General features: G+C 49.2%; 1 protein-coding gene across 3 annotated transcripts in view; it reads left to right on the top strand.

Moving 5' to 3' along the window:
- Window positions 1-4: 4 nt before the first annotated feature.
- The window catches only part of ZNFX1 (zinc finger NFX1-type containing 1), a 27,766-nt gene continuing 15,170 nt past the window's right edge, over window positions 5-12,600 (top strand). Inside the window, exons 1-10 of one of the 3 annotated variants that reach the window (XM_034787001.1) lie at window positions 5-143; window positions 1,416-1,521; window positions 2,774-4,606; window positions 5,970-6,101; window positions 6,363-6,511; window positions 6,800-6,943; window positions 9,546-9,663; window positions 11,108-11,358; window positions 11,492-11,631; window positions 11,953-12,107. In XM_034787001.1, the coding sequence (XP_034642892.1) occupies window positions 1,461-1,521; window positions 2,774-4,606; window positions 5,970-6,101; window positions 6,363-6,511; window positions 6,800-6,943; window positions 9,546-9,663; window positions 11,108-11,358; window positions 11,492-11,631; window positions 11,953-12,107 (2,983 nt within the window). In that variant the 5' untranslated portion in view covers window positions 5-143; window positions 1,416-1,460. Of the gene's footprint in view, window positions 144-579; window positions 818-1,415; window positions 1,522-2,773; window positions 4,607-5,969; window positions 6,102-6,362; window positions 6,512-6,799; window positions 6,944-9,545; window positions 9,664-11,107; window positions 11,359-11,491; window positions 11,632-11,952; window positions 12,108-12,600 lie in introns of those variants that run through there. The other 2 variants (XM_034787003.1, XM_034787002.1) reach the window with 2 other exon arrangements.

The raw sequence follows: 12,600 nt of genomic DNA, 5'->3' as shown, positions 1-12,600 counted from the left end.
CGAGCTGCCCCGCCCCCGGGCGGAGTCGGACCCCTTCCGCCCCGGAAAGGAAACTGAAAGCGCCGGCGGGGTGGAGCCGCTTCCCCCTCAGGGTGCGGGGCGAGCTGCGGGATCGGGGCGAGCTGCGGGCCTGGCTGGTGATGGTGAGACGCGTCCTCGGTCTCCCGGCCCGGGGCGGCTCTTGGCTCGGGCCAGGCTGGGGGTCTNCGGGGGGGGGGGGGGGGGGGGGGGGGGGGGGGGGGGGGAGGCACCTGGGTAAGGAGAAGCCCCTTATGGCAGTAGGGCGCCGCTCGTGCCCGGAGGTCAGGCCGGGGGCGGGGGCCGGAAAGGGGGAGGCCAGGGACTGGAGGGAAGGATAGGAAGAGGGGCTGGAGGGTAGGCTGGAGGTCCGGAGAGGGGGAAGGCTGGAGGGGAGGGCCGGGGAGACTGGAGCGGAGGGCCGGAAAGGGGGAGGCCGGGGACTGGAGGGAAGGATAGGCAGAGGGGCTGGAGGGTAGGCTGGAGGTCCGGAGAGGGGGAAGGCTGGAGGGGAGGTCCGGGGAGACTGGAGCGGAGGGCCGGAAAGAGGGAGGCTGGGGGTAGGCTATAAGAAGCTGGGAAATAATACTGAAGAACTTTACATTCGTGAATGTTGAGCAGAAATTGGTGCAGTGGGTTTGTGTTTGGTGCTGGGTGCCCTGGAAACGCCCTAGAGCTACAGGAGCTCCTGGGCTGGGCTAGTGGGGAACCAGAAAGCGAAACGGACTCTAGAGAAGTGACAAACTGGTAAGCTGTTTTTCGGTAATACAGAAACCAACCAGCAGCAGCACGGTGGCGGGTAAGGACTTGGTATTTGTCTTCTAGACCAAGCCTCGGAAAACAGGGTTTGTGATTCCTGGGACGTTTGGATAACCTGGCAATGGGAATGAGAGGCAGTTACGGGAAAAGGGGGTAGTTCCATGGGGACACTTCTTTAAGGTTTGCACGTGTTGGGCTGGCCTGATTAGGACTTGTGTCCCACCTCTTAGGACAGGGACCACCATGGTGTAGGCAGGTTGCGCTGAGAGAGCAGGGTGGGACAGGGAGGACTTGGCTCAGAGGAGCACAGGGAGCATGAGGCCATCAGACTGGGGTGTTCCAATGCTCAGTGGAAGGAAACTGGATTTGGGACGGTGACAGATTCATGTTTAGGGGAAGAGATGCAGATGGTGAAGTGTCCCTAGTATGCAAAACTTTAATTTATGAGCTAAGATGGTATAACTACCCTTGAATTGGCAACAGCAGGTGTAATTGGTATTCCCTGTGGTAACATACCTTGTGGAGTTAAATCTGTCCCCCACAGAGGTGCCCAGAGTGCTCCTGGTTTTGTGGATGCTGGGCAGTGTTGGCCTGGTCCTCTTTTAAAGATTATTGTTTGGCTTTGTCTCTGCCTGCAGCAGCACAAAGAACCAGGCAAAAGAGGACTTGAGTGACTCTCAGGAATGGATGGCAGGAGACCTGGACAGGAACCCTACCCAAGGCAGCACAATGTTAACTGGAGAGGTGAGTGGCCTGCTTAATGAATGGGGCTAGAGGAAAAACTGAGATTGACCCACTTCTCTCCCGGTCACCCATTCCCAGCACCAGACACACCACCATTCTGTTTTAATCTAAGATCCTCTACCACACTCATCACTGTTGTCTCAGAGTAGGGATTGATTGGTACATATTTTACAAAAGCACCTTGTTAGATTTTTGTTTCAGTAGATTGTATTGGTTTAATTTGACTAATGCCAAATAGAGGCAGATAGGGATGAGTTTCCTATGCCTTGGAAACTCTATTATTTGGCTATCATTACCATAGTATCTGGTGCCTAATTTGTCCGCCCATTGACAAATTCTCTCCCCTGAAAAGGGGGCAGACTCTGTCCTGCTGCTCTGAGTTTTAACTCTACTGTAAAACTAAAGTTCTGAACCAACTGCTGCTTTCTCATGGGCTATTAAACCAGCCATTAACTGCTGGCAAAACCCAATCTGTAAAGAGGACCTCATCTTGGGCCCCATGCTGTTCAGCTTTTCAGCACATGGAAAGGGAGTCATTTTACTTTCTGGTTGATAGTTTGATAGTTTAACCACAATCCTAAACTCTAGGCTGGGCATTTTCCTCAGTGCCTGCTTATTGCTAAGGTTAAGATTCTGTCATGGGTATTTTTAGTAAAAGTCAGGGACAGGTCGTGGGCAATAAACAAAAATTCACATAAGCTCATGATCTCTCCTTAACTTTTACTAAAAATACCGGAGGGGAGGACAGACGGGGACTTACAGTGGGAGGCCTGCAGGGATGAAGGGGACCACTGGGGTCATGTCTCCTGCCTCTGGGCTGGTGGCCACTGATGCTCCAGTGGCCATGAGGGCTGGCTGGCCAGCTGCTTGGGTGGCCAGCCCTGGGGCTGGCTGCAGTAGCTGCTCCAGTGGTAGGGGCTGGCCCAGTCCCCACCCCCACCCCCCACTGCTTCAGCTCTGGCAACTCCGGGGCTGACAGCTGCTCCAGCCCTGCTACCATGGAAGTCACGGAGGTCCGTGGAAGTCACGGAATCCATGACTGAATTGTACCCTTACTCATTACGCAGCAGAAAACATACTGATGTAAATAAAATATTAGTTCTACAGTGTGATATGAAATGTCTGAAACATGCTGCTGCTGGCAAGTGTGGTGTCATGGGGAATGGGGATTATCCCAGGGAACATCGTGTCAGGAAGCAGCCTCTCTAAGGAGGCATTCTCTCTAAATATCTTTTCTCTTTGGGTCCTGTAGAGTGTCAAGATGCTGGCTTGCCACAAAGAGGCAGAAACCGAGCAATTAATGCACCAGGCTATCCTCGGAGAGGAGCAGCCCAACCTGGAGGAAACCCCAGGGTTAACGATAACCCTCTTCCCCCTGGGCAGAGGGAAGGAAGATACCGTGGTGCAGGACGGTATCCCAATCAGGGAAGGAGAAACCAGGGTGGACAAGCCAATGATGGACCCAGAGGACAGTGGAATGAGCAGGAAAATGAGGCCAGAAGAAGAGGAAATGAGAACCAAGATGGTGGCAGGTGCAGAAGAATCCACCCTTGTGAAAATCCTCGTTTCCATCAGAATCCTGTTCCAGGCGGTGCCCAGTGCCAGGAGCCCAATGAACAGCCTCAGCAAGTCAGGAGGATTGGCTACAAATTCCTGGAAAGTCTCCTTCAGAAAGACCCCTCTGAAGTAGTCATCACACTTGCCTCCAGTTCAGGGCTCAAGGAGCTTTTGTCTCAAACATCCATGAAACCCAGCTTCCTCCAGCTCATCTGCCAGGTTCTTAGGAGGGCATGCAGCTCCAGAATGGACCGCCAAAGTGTCCAGCAGCTCCTGGGCATGGTAAAGGAATCAAACTTCCTCAAGATCTGCCTGCCACAGTATGTTGCAGACATGATGACTGAGGCCATTCCTGCTGTACGACATCAGTTCCCTGAGCATATAAGCATCATCATCTCCCTCCTTCAGGATCTGGTGAGCATTTTCCCAGCCAGTTCTGTGCAGAAAATCTCCATGTTGATGTCTGTCCTGCCAGCATCTATAAATGCCTTGAGAGCATCTGGTGTGGACATAACAGAACAGATTGAGAAGAACATGGAAAAAGTCCTGACCCTTATTCAGCATCTTCAGGAGAAGAGGCGTGAGGGCACCCTGAGAGCTGACAACTACACCCTAGTGCAACCTCAGGTTGATGGTCAGGAAGAAACCTACCGCACAATGACCATCTACCCCACATACAACGAGGTGCATCGGGATAAAAAGCCCTTTCTTCGTCCCAATATTGTTTCTGGGAGGTATGATAGCACCAGTGTTTACCTGGACACGCATTTCCGGCTCCTAAGAGAGGACTTTGTCAGGCCGTTAAGGGAAGGCATCTTGGAGCTTTTGCAGAGCTTTGAGGACAAAGGTTTGAGGAAAAGGAAGTTTGATGACATCAGAATCTACTTTGACACCCGGATCATCACCCCCCTCTGCTCCTCATCTGGCATCGTCTACAAGGTCCAGTTTGACACAAAGCCCCTAAAGTTTGTGCGATGGCAGAATTCCAAGCGTTTGCTGTATGGGTCTCTGGTTTGTATGTCTAAAGACAACTTTGAAACGTTCCTTTTTGCCACAGTGTCCAACCGTGACAATGCAGACCTGTCCCAGGGCATTGTGCAGCTGTGCTTTAATGAGCACAGCCAGGCGTTGCTGGCAGAGGTCCAGCCCTCTGACTCCTTTCTCATGGTGGAGACAACTGCTTACTTTGAAGCTTACCGACATGTGCTGGAAGGGCTGCAGGAGATCCAGGAAGAAGACGTTCCATTTCAGAAATACATCGTGGAGTGTGATGTGTTGGTGAAGGAGCCAGCATACCTGGCAATGGGCAGCATCTACAACCTTGCGCCCCTGATAGAGGAGCCTTCTCCAGTTGGAAAGGAGGGTTTCCTGGTGAGCCCTGATGACCTGAGAAGACCTAGGGTGAATGTTCTAGACCTCAACCAGTGGCCTTCAATGGAAGCCTTGAAGTTAGATGAGTCCCAGATGCAAGCCCTGCAGTTGGCACTCACCAAGGAGCTGGCCATTATCCAGGGGCCTCCTGGGACTGGTGAGATACGCTGTTGCTTAGAACTGCACTGTTGGGCACCAGTTAATAAAGTCCGCTAAACATCCCTTGAACCAGCCCAGTCCGAAAAGCACTAAAAGTAGAGGAAAATTCTAAAGAAAAATAACATCCTTTGACGACCAACTTCAGGCACAGGCTGGACTCAGATGCTGTTCCTGGGCTTTGTATACAGAGAATGAGGAAGTCCTAACAGGTCCATGCAATGAATAGAGAGCCTTGTCATAGGAGGACAGGTGCTTGGCCTGTTTAGAAAGGAGAAGCTGGCCCTGAATCTCTGCCTCCTGGACCATGTTGTGTGTGGGCAGGCACAAAGCTTAGTGTCTTTCTGCTCGGCATAAGCCATGCAAGGTTGGAGCAGCCCCTGTCAGTTGCACTAGTGAACAGGCATTGGTCTCAATGGGTTTTGTGTGCTTGGAGCTCAATTACTGGTGCCCAGCTGGTGCTCGTGTAATCCACTGCAGTCTAGGTTGTGTGACAGTGACCTATTTACTAAAACATCAAATAACAAAGCTAAATATGACCGTGTATGTGGGTTTCTGGTGTGGATACAATGACACTGTGAGAGATCTGGGCCTGTGTCTTTGGGGCAGAAGGCTTTTAGCTCCCACTGATACCATGTATGTGGCTGATATGATATCATGGTGTCTGCATGTGTGGAGTTGGTGTAATCTTGCTCTGCATCTGTCACACCCATCCACAACATTGCAAAATGTTACAAGCTTTCAGCTCCTAATCCTCTGATGACCTTGCATTGCAATGATGACTACAGACCCTTCCATTGTAGCTGGTGTAGGGAAATGGGACTTGGAACTATAGACTTCTCCATTATGGCAGGCGTGAAGGAGAGCAGAATCTTGTCTAAGTTCTTGTATGGTCCTATTATAGTGTCCTTAATGCCTTGCATTATTTTATTATTTCTCTTTGGCACCTAGAGACCCCATCTCAGATCAGGGCTGCATTGTGCTAGGCACTTTATATACACACAAAGGCAGTACATGCCTCAAATATCTTAGTCTAGATAGATAAGACTGACAAAGCCTAGGCGGAGAAGCGACTTGCTAAAGGTCACATGACCGATAAGAAGGGGAGCTGGAAATAGAGCCCAGGTCATCTGTCTCCCAGTCCAGTGCCCTATATACTGGACCATACTGCCATTTTACTGGTGGGTAACTGAGGCCTAGAGAGATTAATTGACCTGCCCATAGTGACACAGGCAGTCCCTTGCCAGAGCTGGGAATAAAACACTCAGCTTCTGACCCTGTACCCTGATCTAATGAAACCTCTGATTCCAAGACCACACATCTGGCCTGGATTTCTGATCTCTGATTCTGGGCTTCTCTTGCAGGGAAGACCTATGTGGGTTTGAAGATTGTTCAGGCTTTCCTGACCAACGAGCAGGTGTGGCAAAGCACTCTCCAGAAGTTTCCCATCCTTGTTGTCTGTTACACCAACCATGCATTGGATCAGTTCCTGGAAGGTAAGAGGGTCTGCATGGTGTGGGGTGGAGGTTTAAGTTCAAACAGCTATACTCTGTGCTGGAACTGTCCTCCTTTGAATCTGATGTTCGCATTCATGGGTTTGCTATTCACTCCAGTCCCCACTGCCCCCTCCCAACCTCCACAGGAGGGGCTCCCTGAGATGAGTGGAGGCATGTGGCCCTGATGTGATTCTCCCTGCTTTCCCCATTCCCAGAGAGAACAGAGAGTGGCTCTTTCATGCTAATGTTCTTCATGCTCAGGAATCTACACCTCTCAGAAGAGTGGGATTGTGCGAGTTGGAGGGAGAAGCAGCAGCGAGATCCTGAAGCAGTTTACCCTGCGAGAGCTGCGGAAGAAGTGTGAATTTCGCCGCAGCCTGCCCACGCACCTCCGCAGGGCATACATGAATGTATGTGTGGGATTCTGGAAAATCTTGGGGGGTGTGAGAAGGCTGCCTACACATCAGGGAACAGATGTAGCAGCTCATCCACCTGTACAGTTGTTACCTATCCAGGCCCACTTCTCCCCATCTCCTTTAATCCCTCTCTCATGCTGAAGCCCATCTGCTGGGTCTCCCATTCTCATTCGCTCTTTAGCCCTGACTTTTCCTTATGTGTTCTAGATGTTTCTTCTCAGAGCCTGGATTTCCAGAGCATAACCACTCCTGAAAGCCTCGCTCTTCTTTCCTTTTGCATAGATAATCACCCAGATGAAACAGTCAGAGCAGGAGCTGCGTGAAGGAGCACGGCACTTAGAGTGTACAGCACATGGAGTGCTGCATGAACGCCACTTGGAAAGATACATCACCACACAACACTGGGACAGCCTGATGAATGGTCTGGTAAGAGGAATCCTGTCATTCCAGGCCAGCAGCCCTAATGCCTGACTGTACCTCTTCTGCACATAATCCTTAGGTACAGAGATTCAATGTTAGCTGCTAGGAAAGTCCTAGCAGGCCTCACTGCTTTCAGTGAAGTGCTAGTTTCACTGACTGAGGAGTTCAAGGCAAGAAGGCCACCGTGAATAGTTTGTCAAGTATCAGGGGGTAGCCGTGTTAGTCTGTATCTACAAAAACAACAAAGAGTCTGGTGGCACCTTAAAGACTAACAGATTTATTTGGGCATAAGCTTTCGTGAGTAAAAACCTCACTTCTTCGGATGCATAGAGTGAAAGCTACAGATGCAGGCATTATATACTGACACATGGAGAGCAGGGAGTTACTTCACAAGTGGAGAACCAGTGTTGACAAGGCCAATTCAATCAGGGTGGATGTAGTCCACTCCCAATAATAGATGAGGAGGTGTCAATTCCAGGAGAGGAAAAGCTGCTTCTGTAGTGAGCCAGCCACTCCCAATCCCTATTCAAGCCCAGATTAATGGTGTTGAATTTGCAAATGAATTTGAGGACCCAACCACATCAGCCACACCATCAGGGGCTCATTCACCTGCACATCCACTAATGTCATATATGCCATCATGTGCCAGCAATGCCCCTCTGCCATGTACATTGGCCAAACCGGACAGTCCCTCCGCAAAAGAATAAATGGACACAAATCGGACATCAGGAATGGTAACATACACAAGCCAGTAAGTGAACACTTCAATCTCCCTGGTCATTCTATCACAGATTTAAAGGTCACTGTCATTGAACAAAAAACTTCAGAAACAGACTTCAAAGAGAAACAGCAGAACTAAAATTCATTTGCAAATTCAACACCATTAATCTGGGCTTGAATAGGGATTGGGAGTGGCTGGCTCACTACAGAAGCAGCTTTTCCTCTCCTGGAATTGACACCTCCTCATCTATTATTGGGAGTGGACTACATCCACCCTGATTGAATTGGCCTTGTCAACACTGGTTCTCCACTTGTGAAGTAACTCCCTGCTCTCCATGTGTCAGTATATAATGCCTGCATCTGTAGCTTTCACTCTATGCATCCGAAGAAGTGAGGTTTTTACTCACGAAAGCTTATGCCCAAATAAATCTGTTAGTCTTTAAGGTGCCACCAGACTCTTTGTTGTTTTAGTGAATAGTTTGGGAGCTTATCAATACGGCTACAATTTGGTCACAGATTGGGTGATTTTAGGTGACCTCTGTGACTTCAGCCCCAGGTGGCTGGGCTCAGGCGTCCATGATTTATTGTTTATTGCCTGTGACTTTTACTAAAAATCTTAACCTTACTTATGCCCTGTGTATTCCATGGCTGCAGAATTGTTTGCTGAAAAATTGTATTCTTTACCCTTACCCTGAGGCTGCAGAGAAGCCTTCCCAATTTGACAGCCCAGAACAATAGCTCTGAGAGATCTGAACTGTCCCATTCATCTCAGTAGAATGCTAACTGTGAAACTGAATGATGGCAATTTAACAGTCAGAATTAACTGTTTCTCTGCTGAGCATGTAAGTGCAGAGCTGAATGTGTCTGCTGCTCTCCAATGGATGCAGTGAAGGAAACAGGGTAGGGACAATGGGATAGCTGGTTAATATCAAGAATCAGTGGGGAAGTGAACTGGAAGTTTCTCTGAGCATGCTCACAAGGGTTAGGGAAAGAGGAGATTTGTCCCCCTCCCTGTTGCCAAAACCTCAGTGCCTCTCCTGCCTTCCTAGGTACCAAAATCCTCAGCAGTTCCCCTAGCTGTTGCCAAATCCTTCAACTGCCCTCATGATGCTACAATGTGTTTTCTCTTTGTCAGTGCAGAAGTCTCGGGTAAACAGACTGGTTTGGGGCAAAGTGAATTCCAAGTGACCCTTTGAACTTGAATCCCATTTGTCTGAAAATGCTTTGCTTGTGCCTGTGACTAGAGCACTGTGTTCTCTAAGGCCCTGGACCTGCAAGCAGCTGGATGTGGGCAGAGCCCCTGTTGCAGAGCTCCTTGCAGGATCAGAATTTAAAGGGAAAAACCTTTCTCTTTGGTTGTCCTCTGTGCAGCTGGCAGCACTCTGTATGGAGTCAGCGTCACATTTTCCCCATGGAGTCTGTTTTCTCTGTGGGTCTCATAAAGCTGGGGGAAGAGAGGAGTTATTTAAGTAGAATATAACTGCTAACCCATAAAAATTGGCAGTGATCTTAGGGTAAAGAGGTGGGGGAGAAATAGGGCTGATGTAGGACCAGAAACTGTTTTCAGCTCACTCTTTGAAACTGCCTAGATTGCAAGCTGATATTCCCTTTATTATCAATATAAAAAAACACCAATAACCAAGGGAAATTGTTTTCTATTAAATTCAGTAAAAATCCTGATTTCTGAAGGTACCTGAAGCTGCCTCAGACTTTCCCATCTGCTGCACTGAGGCAGCAAGCAAGAGTCTTGCTGAGCTGACAGCTTTGGGTCTGGCCCTAGTTAAGCTGCCTCTGTGTGTGTATATTGAAGAGGAGTGTGTGATAGTTTGGCTTCAAACTGCTGCTCTGAGCTGCACAGGCGTTACTGATTTATTTCTCATTGCACTAGGATGATGAGTGGTTTTGTTACAAGGGTTCAAGGAACTCTATGATTCTGGAGTGGTTGGGCCTTGGTGTTACTGCCTTCACCCAGAATGGTGCAGAGAACCCAGCGGCTGAGAATGCAGGTAAGAGGCTCACACCACCTGCAGGTGTATGAAGATAAGTGTATATCCATGTGTGACGTTGCACTCTATATGATTTTATGATGAGTGTGAATATAATGTAACTGGAATATGCTTCATGCAAAAGGTCTCCAGTAAGGTATCATTACAAAGCTTATAATCTACTGAGTGAGGTCATCCTATTTGTATAAATGTTTCATTTTTCTATCTGAAACTAGAAATATGAAATATAACTCTGAGGTCCTATTGTAATTATGTGAAGTGTGGGCCATTAATGGTGGTTTGGAATCTTGATGGTTCCCATCAACTAGGACAATTGGTTGTAAATGGCTCTGTTTACTTGCAAGCCTGTGAGTCAGGCCAGGAAGAATGAAGGCTTGGGGGTCTCACAGGACATGTGACCATGTCACCTGGTACTGGAATCCATCTTAAACCTGGTGCTTTTTCCCCTGGGGTGGGGACCCAGAGAGACAAAAGATTCCTGCCTTGTGCCAAAGCTGTATAAGGAGGTGGAACAGAACAAAGGGGGCTGCAGTCATGAAAATTCCTCAGGTTACCACCTGAGTTGGAACAAGGACTATACCAGGGGAAAGGATTGGGCCCAGGAGTCTAGAAAGGAGTCTAGTCTGTGAAAGAAGCTTATTGGAACAACTGAGGGTGAGATTTACCTGTATTCAGTTTCTTAATGTATTAGGCTTAGACTCGTGTGTCTTTTGTTTTATTTTGCTTGGTAACTTACTTGGAACCACTTAAATCCTACTTTTTATACTTAATAAAATCATTTTTATTATTGAACCCAAAGTAAGTAATTAGTATCTGGGGGCAAACAGCTGTGCATCTCTCTCTATCAGTGTTTTAGAAGGCGGACAATTTGAGTTTACCCTGTGTAAGCTTTATAGAGAGTAAAACAGATTTATTTGGGATTTGGATCCCATTGGGAGCTGGGTGTCTGGGTGCTAGAGACAGGAACGCTTCTTAAGCTGTTTTCAGTTAAGTCTGCAGCTTTGGAGTGCGTGGTTCAGACCCTGGGTCTATGTTGGTGCAGACTGGCATGTCTGGCTCGACAAGACAGGGTTCTGGAGTTCCAAGCTGGCAGGGAAAATGGATTTAGAGGTAGTCTCGGCACACCAGGTGACAGTCCCAAGGGGGTCTCTCTGACCCAACCTGTCACACCATGCATGAAGCCTGTGGTAGGGGGGGCGAATGCATAAGCCAGGAGGTGCCTTGTGAGGTGGAGCTGTGGTCCAGCAGATATTGAGAAGTGCATGATATTGAAGGGGAAGCAAGGGGAGATGATAGTGTTGGAAAAGTACCATGGATAATTAAAATCCCAGCATGCCCCTCTCCATTGCTGCATTCTCGTCCTGTTGCAGTGTCCCTCTATTCTCTCTTTAGCTGCATTGCCCTCGCCGATGCCTCCATGTATGGCTGATTTACTCTCTTATAGGTGGCCAGCAGGATGGAGAGGAGGAGCAGGAGGGGGAAGAGGAGGGGGAACAGCTGCTGGAGATCCCAGAGGAGGCCGACCTGATTCAGGCAGACCGAGTGATTGAGGAAGAGGAGGCAGCCAGGCCTCAGCAGAGGAGGGAAGATGAGAATGGTGCTGTCATGGAACTGGCAAATATGCTGCTGGCCATGAAGCTGGAAAAGCAGGGTCAAGGGGCAGCCCAGCCACAGCAGGGAGCTGTGGAGTGGGAGGTAAACACATTCACTGGGACTGGGAAGCTTGGTTTTTTGCTCTCTTGCTTTGTCTGGATAGAGAGGGAGTGCTGGGGGAATGCTGGTGCAGAGAACTGTAAGTGTAAATGCTTGATGGGAGTTCTTCCTGCAGATGCAACCAGCTCAGAGGAGGAAAATGAAGCAGAAGATGAGGGCTGAGCTCCGTAAACTGAATGCAATGACTGAGGCAGAGGCCAGGGCTGTCCAGGACTTGTGGCAGCTGGACCTCAGCTCCCGCTGGAGGCTGTACAGGTAACAGTGCTCTTGGGTGTGTTGGGCAGGCAATGCCCAGAGATTGCCCCCAGTTTGCATGCTCCCTTATCTATGTAAAGTACTCATCTGGCCTCCACTATGGTAATAGCTGAGCACCTCACCAATTCTGATGGATTTATCCTTTCACACCCTGTGACAGAGGACAGGGCTGTTATCCCCATTTTCAGATGGGGGAGTAAAGCACTAATACTAAATGGCTTGCCCAAGATCAGTCTGGAAACTAGATCTCATGAGTCCTAGGTTAGCGTCCTAAGCGCTGGACCATCCTTCCTCTCATTTGGTGATCATGCCCTTCTCCAGGCGCTGGCTACAGATGTACCAGGGGGAGATTCGACGAAAGATCCTGCAGCATGAGCAGCAGTACCAGGTGGCAGCAGAGAGGTTGGCAGAACTGAGGCTGCAGGAGGATCTCTGCATTCTTAAGGAGGCCCTGGTTGTAGGGATGACGACTACAGGTGAGTGGCATTTAGGGAATAAACTAGCACTGCATCCCAGGTCAGTGGAGGGACACAGCTCCCAATGGACTCCATCTCCAGAATCAGTAGGTGGTGTGTGTGGAGTCACGAACAGGGGCAGCTAACAGGAGAGTTTTGGAGATGGAAGCAGCGGACTCTATGTTTGGGGGTAGGGGGCCTTGGTGAGTGGTGTATTGAGCTCATCTGTTTGTTTTTTCTCCGAGTATAGTTTGTGTAGCTGGGCCATGGGCCCCTGAATTAGCAGCTCAGATTGATCTGTTTGTTGGTGTCTAGGTAAAGGCCGTGTAGCTTTGACCTTTGGTCGTTTGATTAGCCCTCCCCCCTGTTTGAAGACTGAGTGACTAGTTGCTTCTTGCTGGTAGGTGGTGGAGCTAAGCAGGATAAAAAGTCAGTTATTGACAAATTTGAGCTACAAACTGGCAGCTAACAGGAGAGTTTCAGAGGGAGTTTGGCAAGGGGGTGTGAGGGACTG

The sequence above is a fragment of the Trachemys scripta genome, chromosome 12 (assembly GCF_013100865.1).
Source record: "Trachemys scripta elegans isolate TJP31775 chromosome 12, CAS_Tse_1.0, whole genome shotgun sequence".
Classification (NCBI taxonomy): Eukaryota; Metazoa; Chordata; order Testudines; family Emydidae; genus Trachemys; species Trachemys scripta.
The sequence above is the reverse complement of the archived record's forward strand: the minus strand, read 5'-3'. Positions and strand labels throughout refer to the sequence as shown.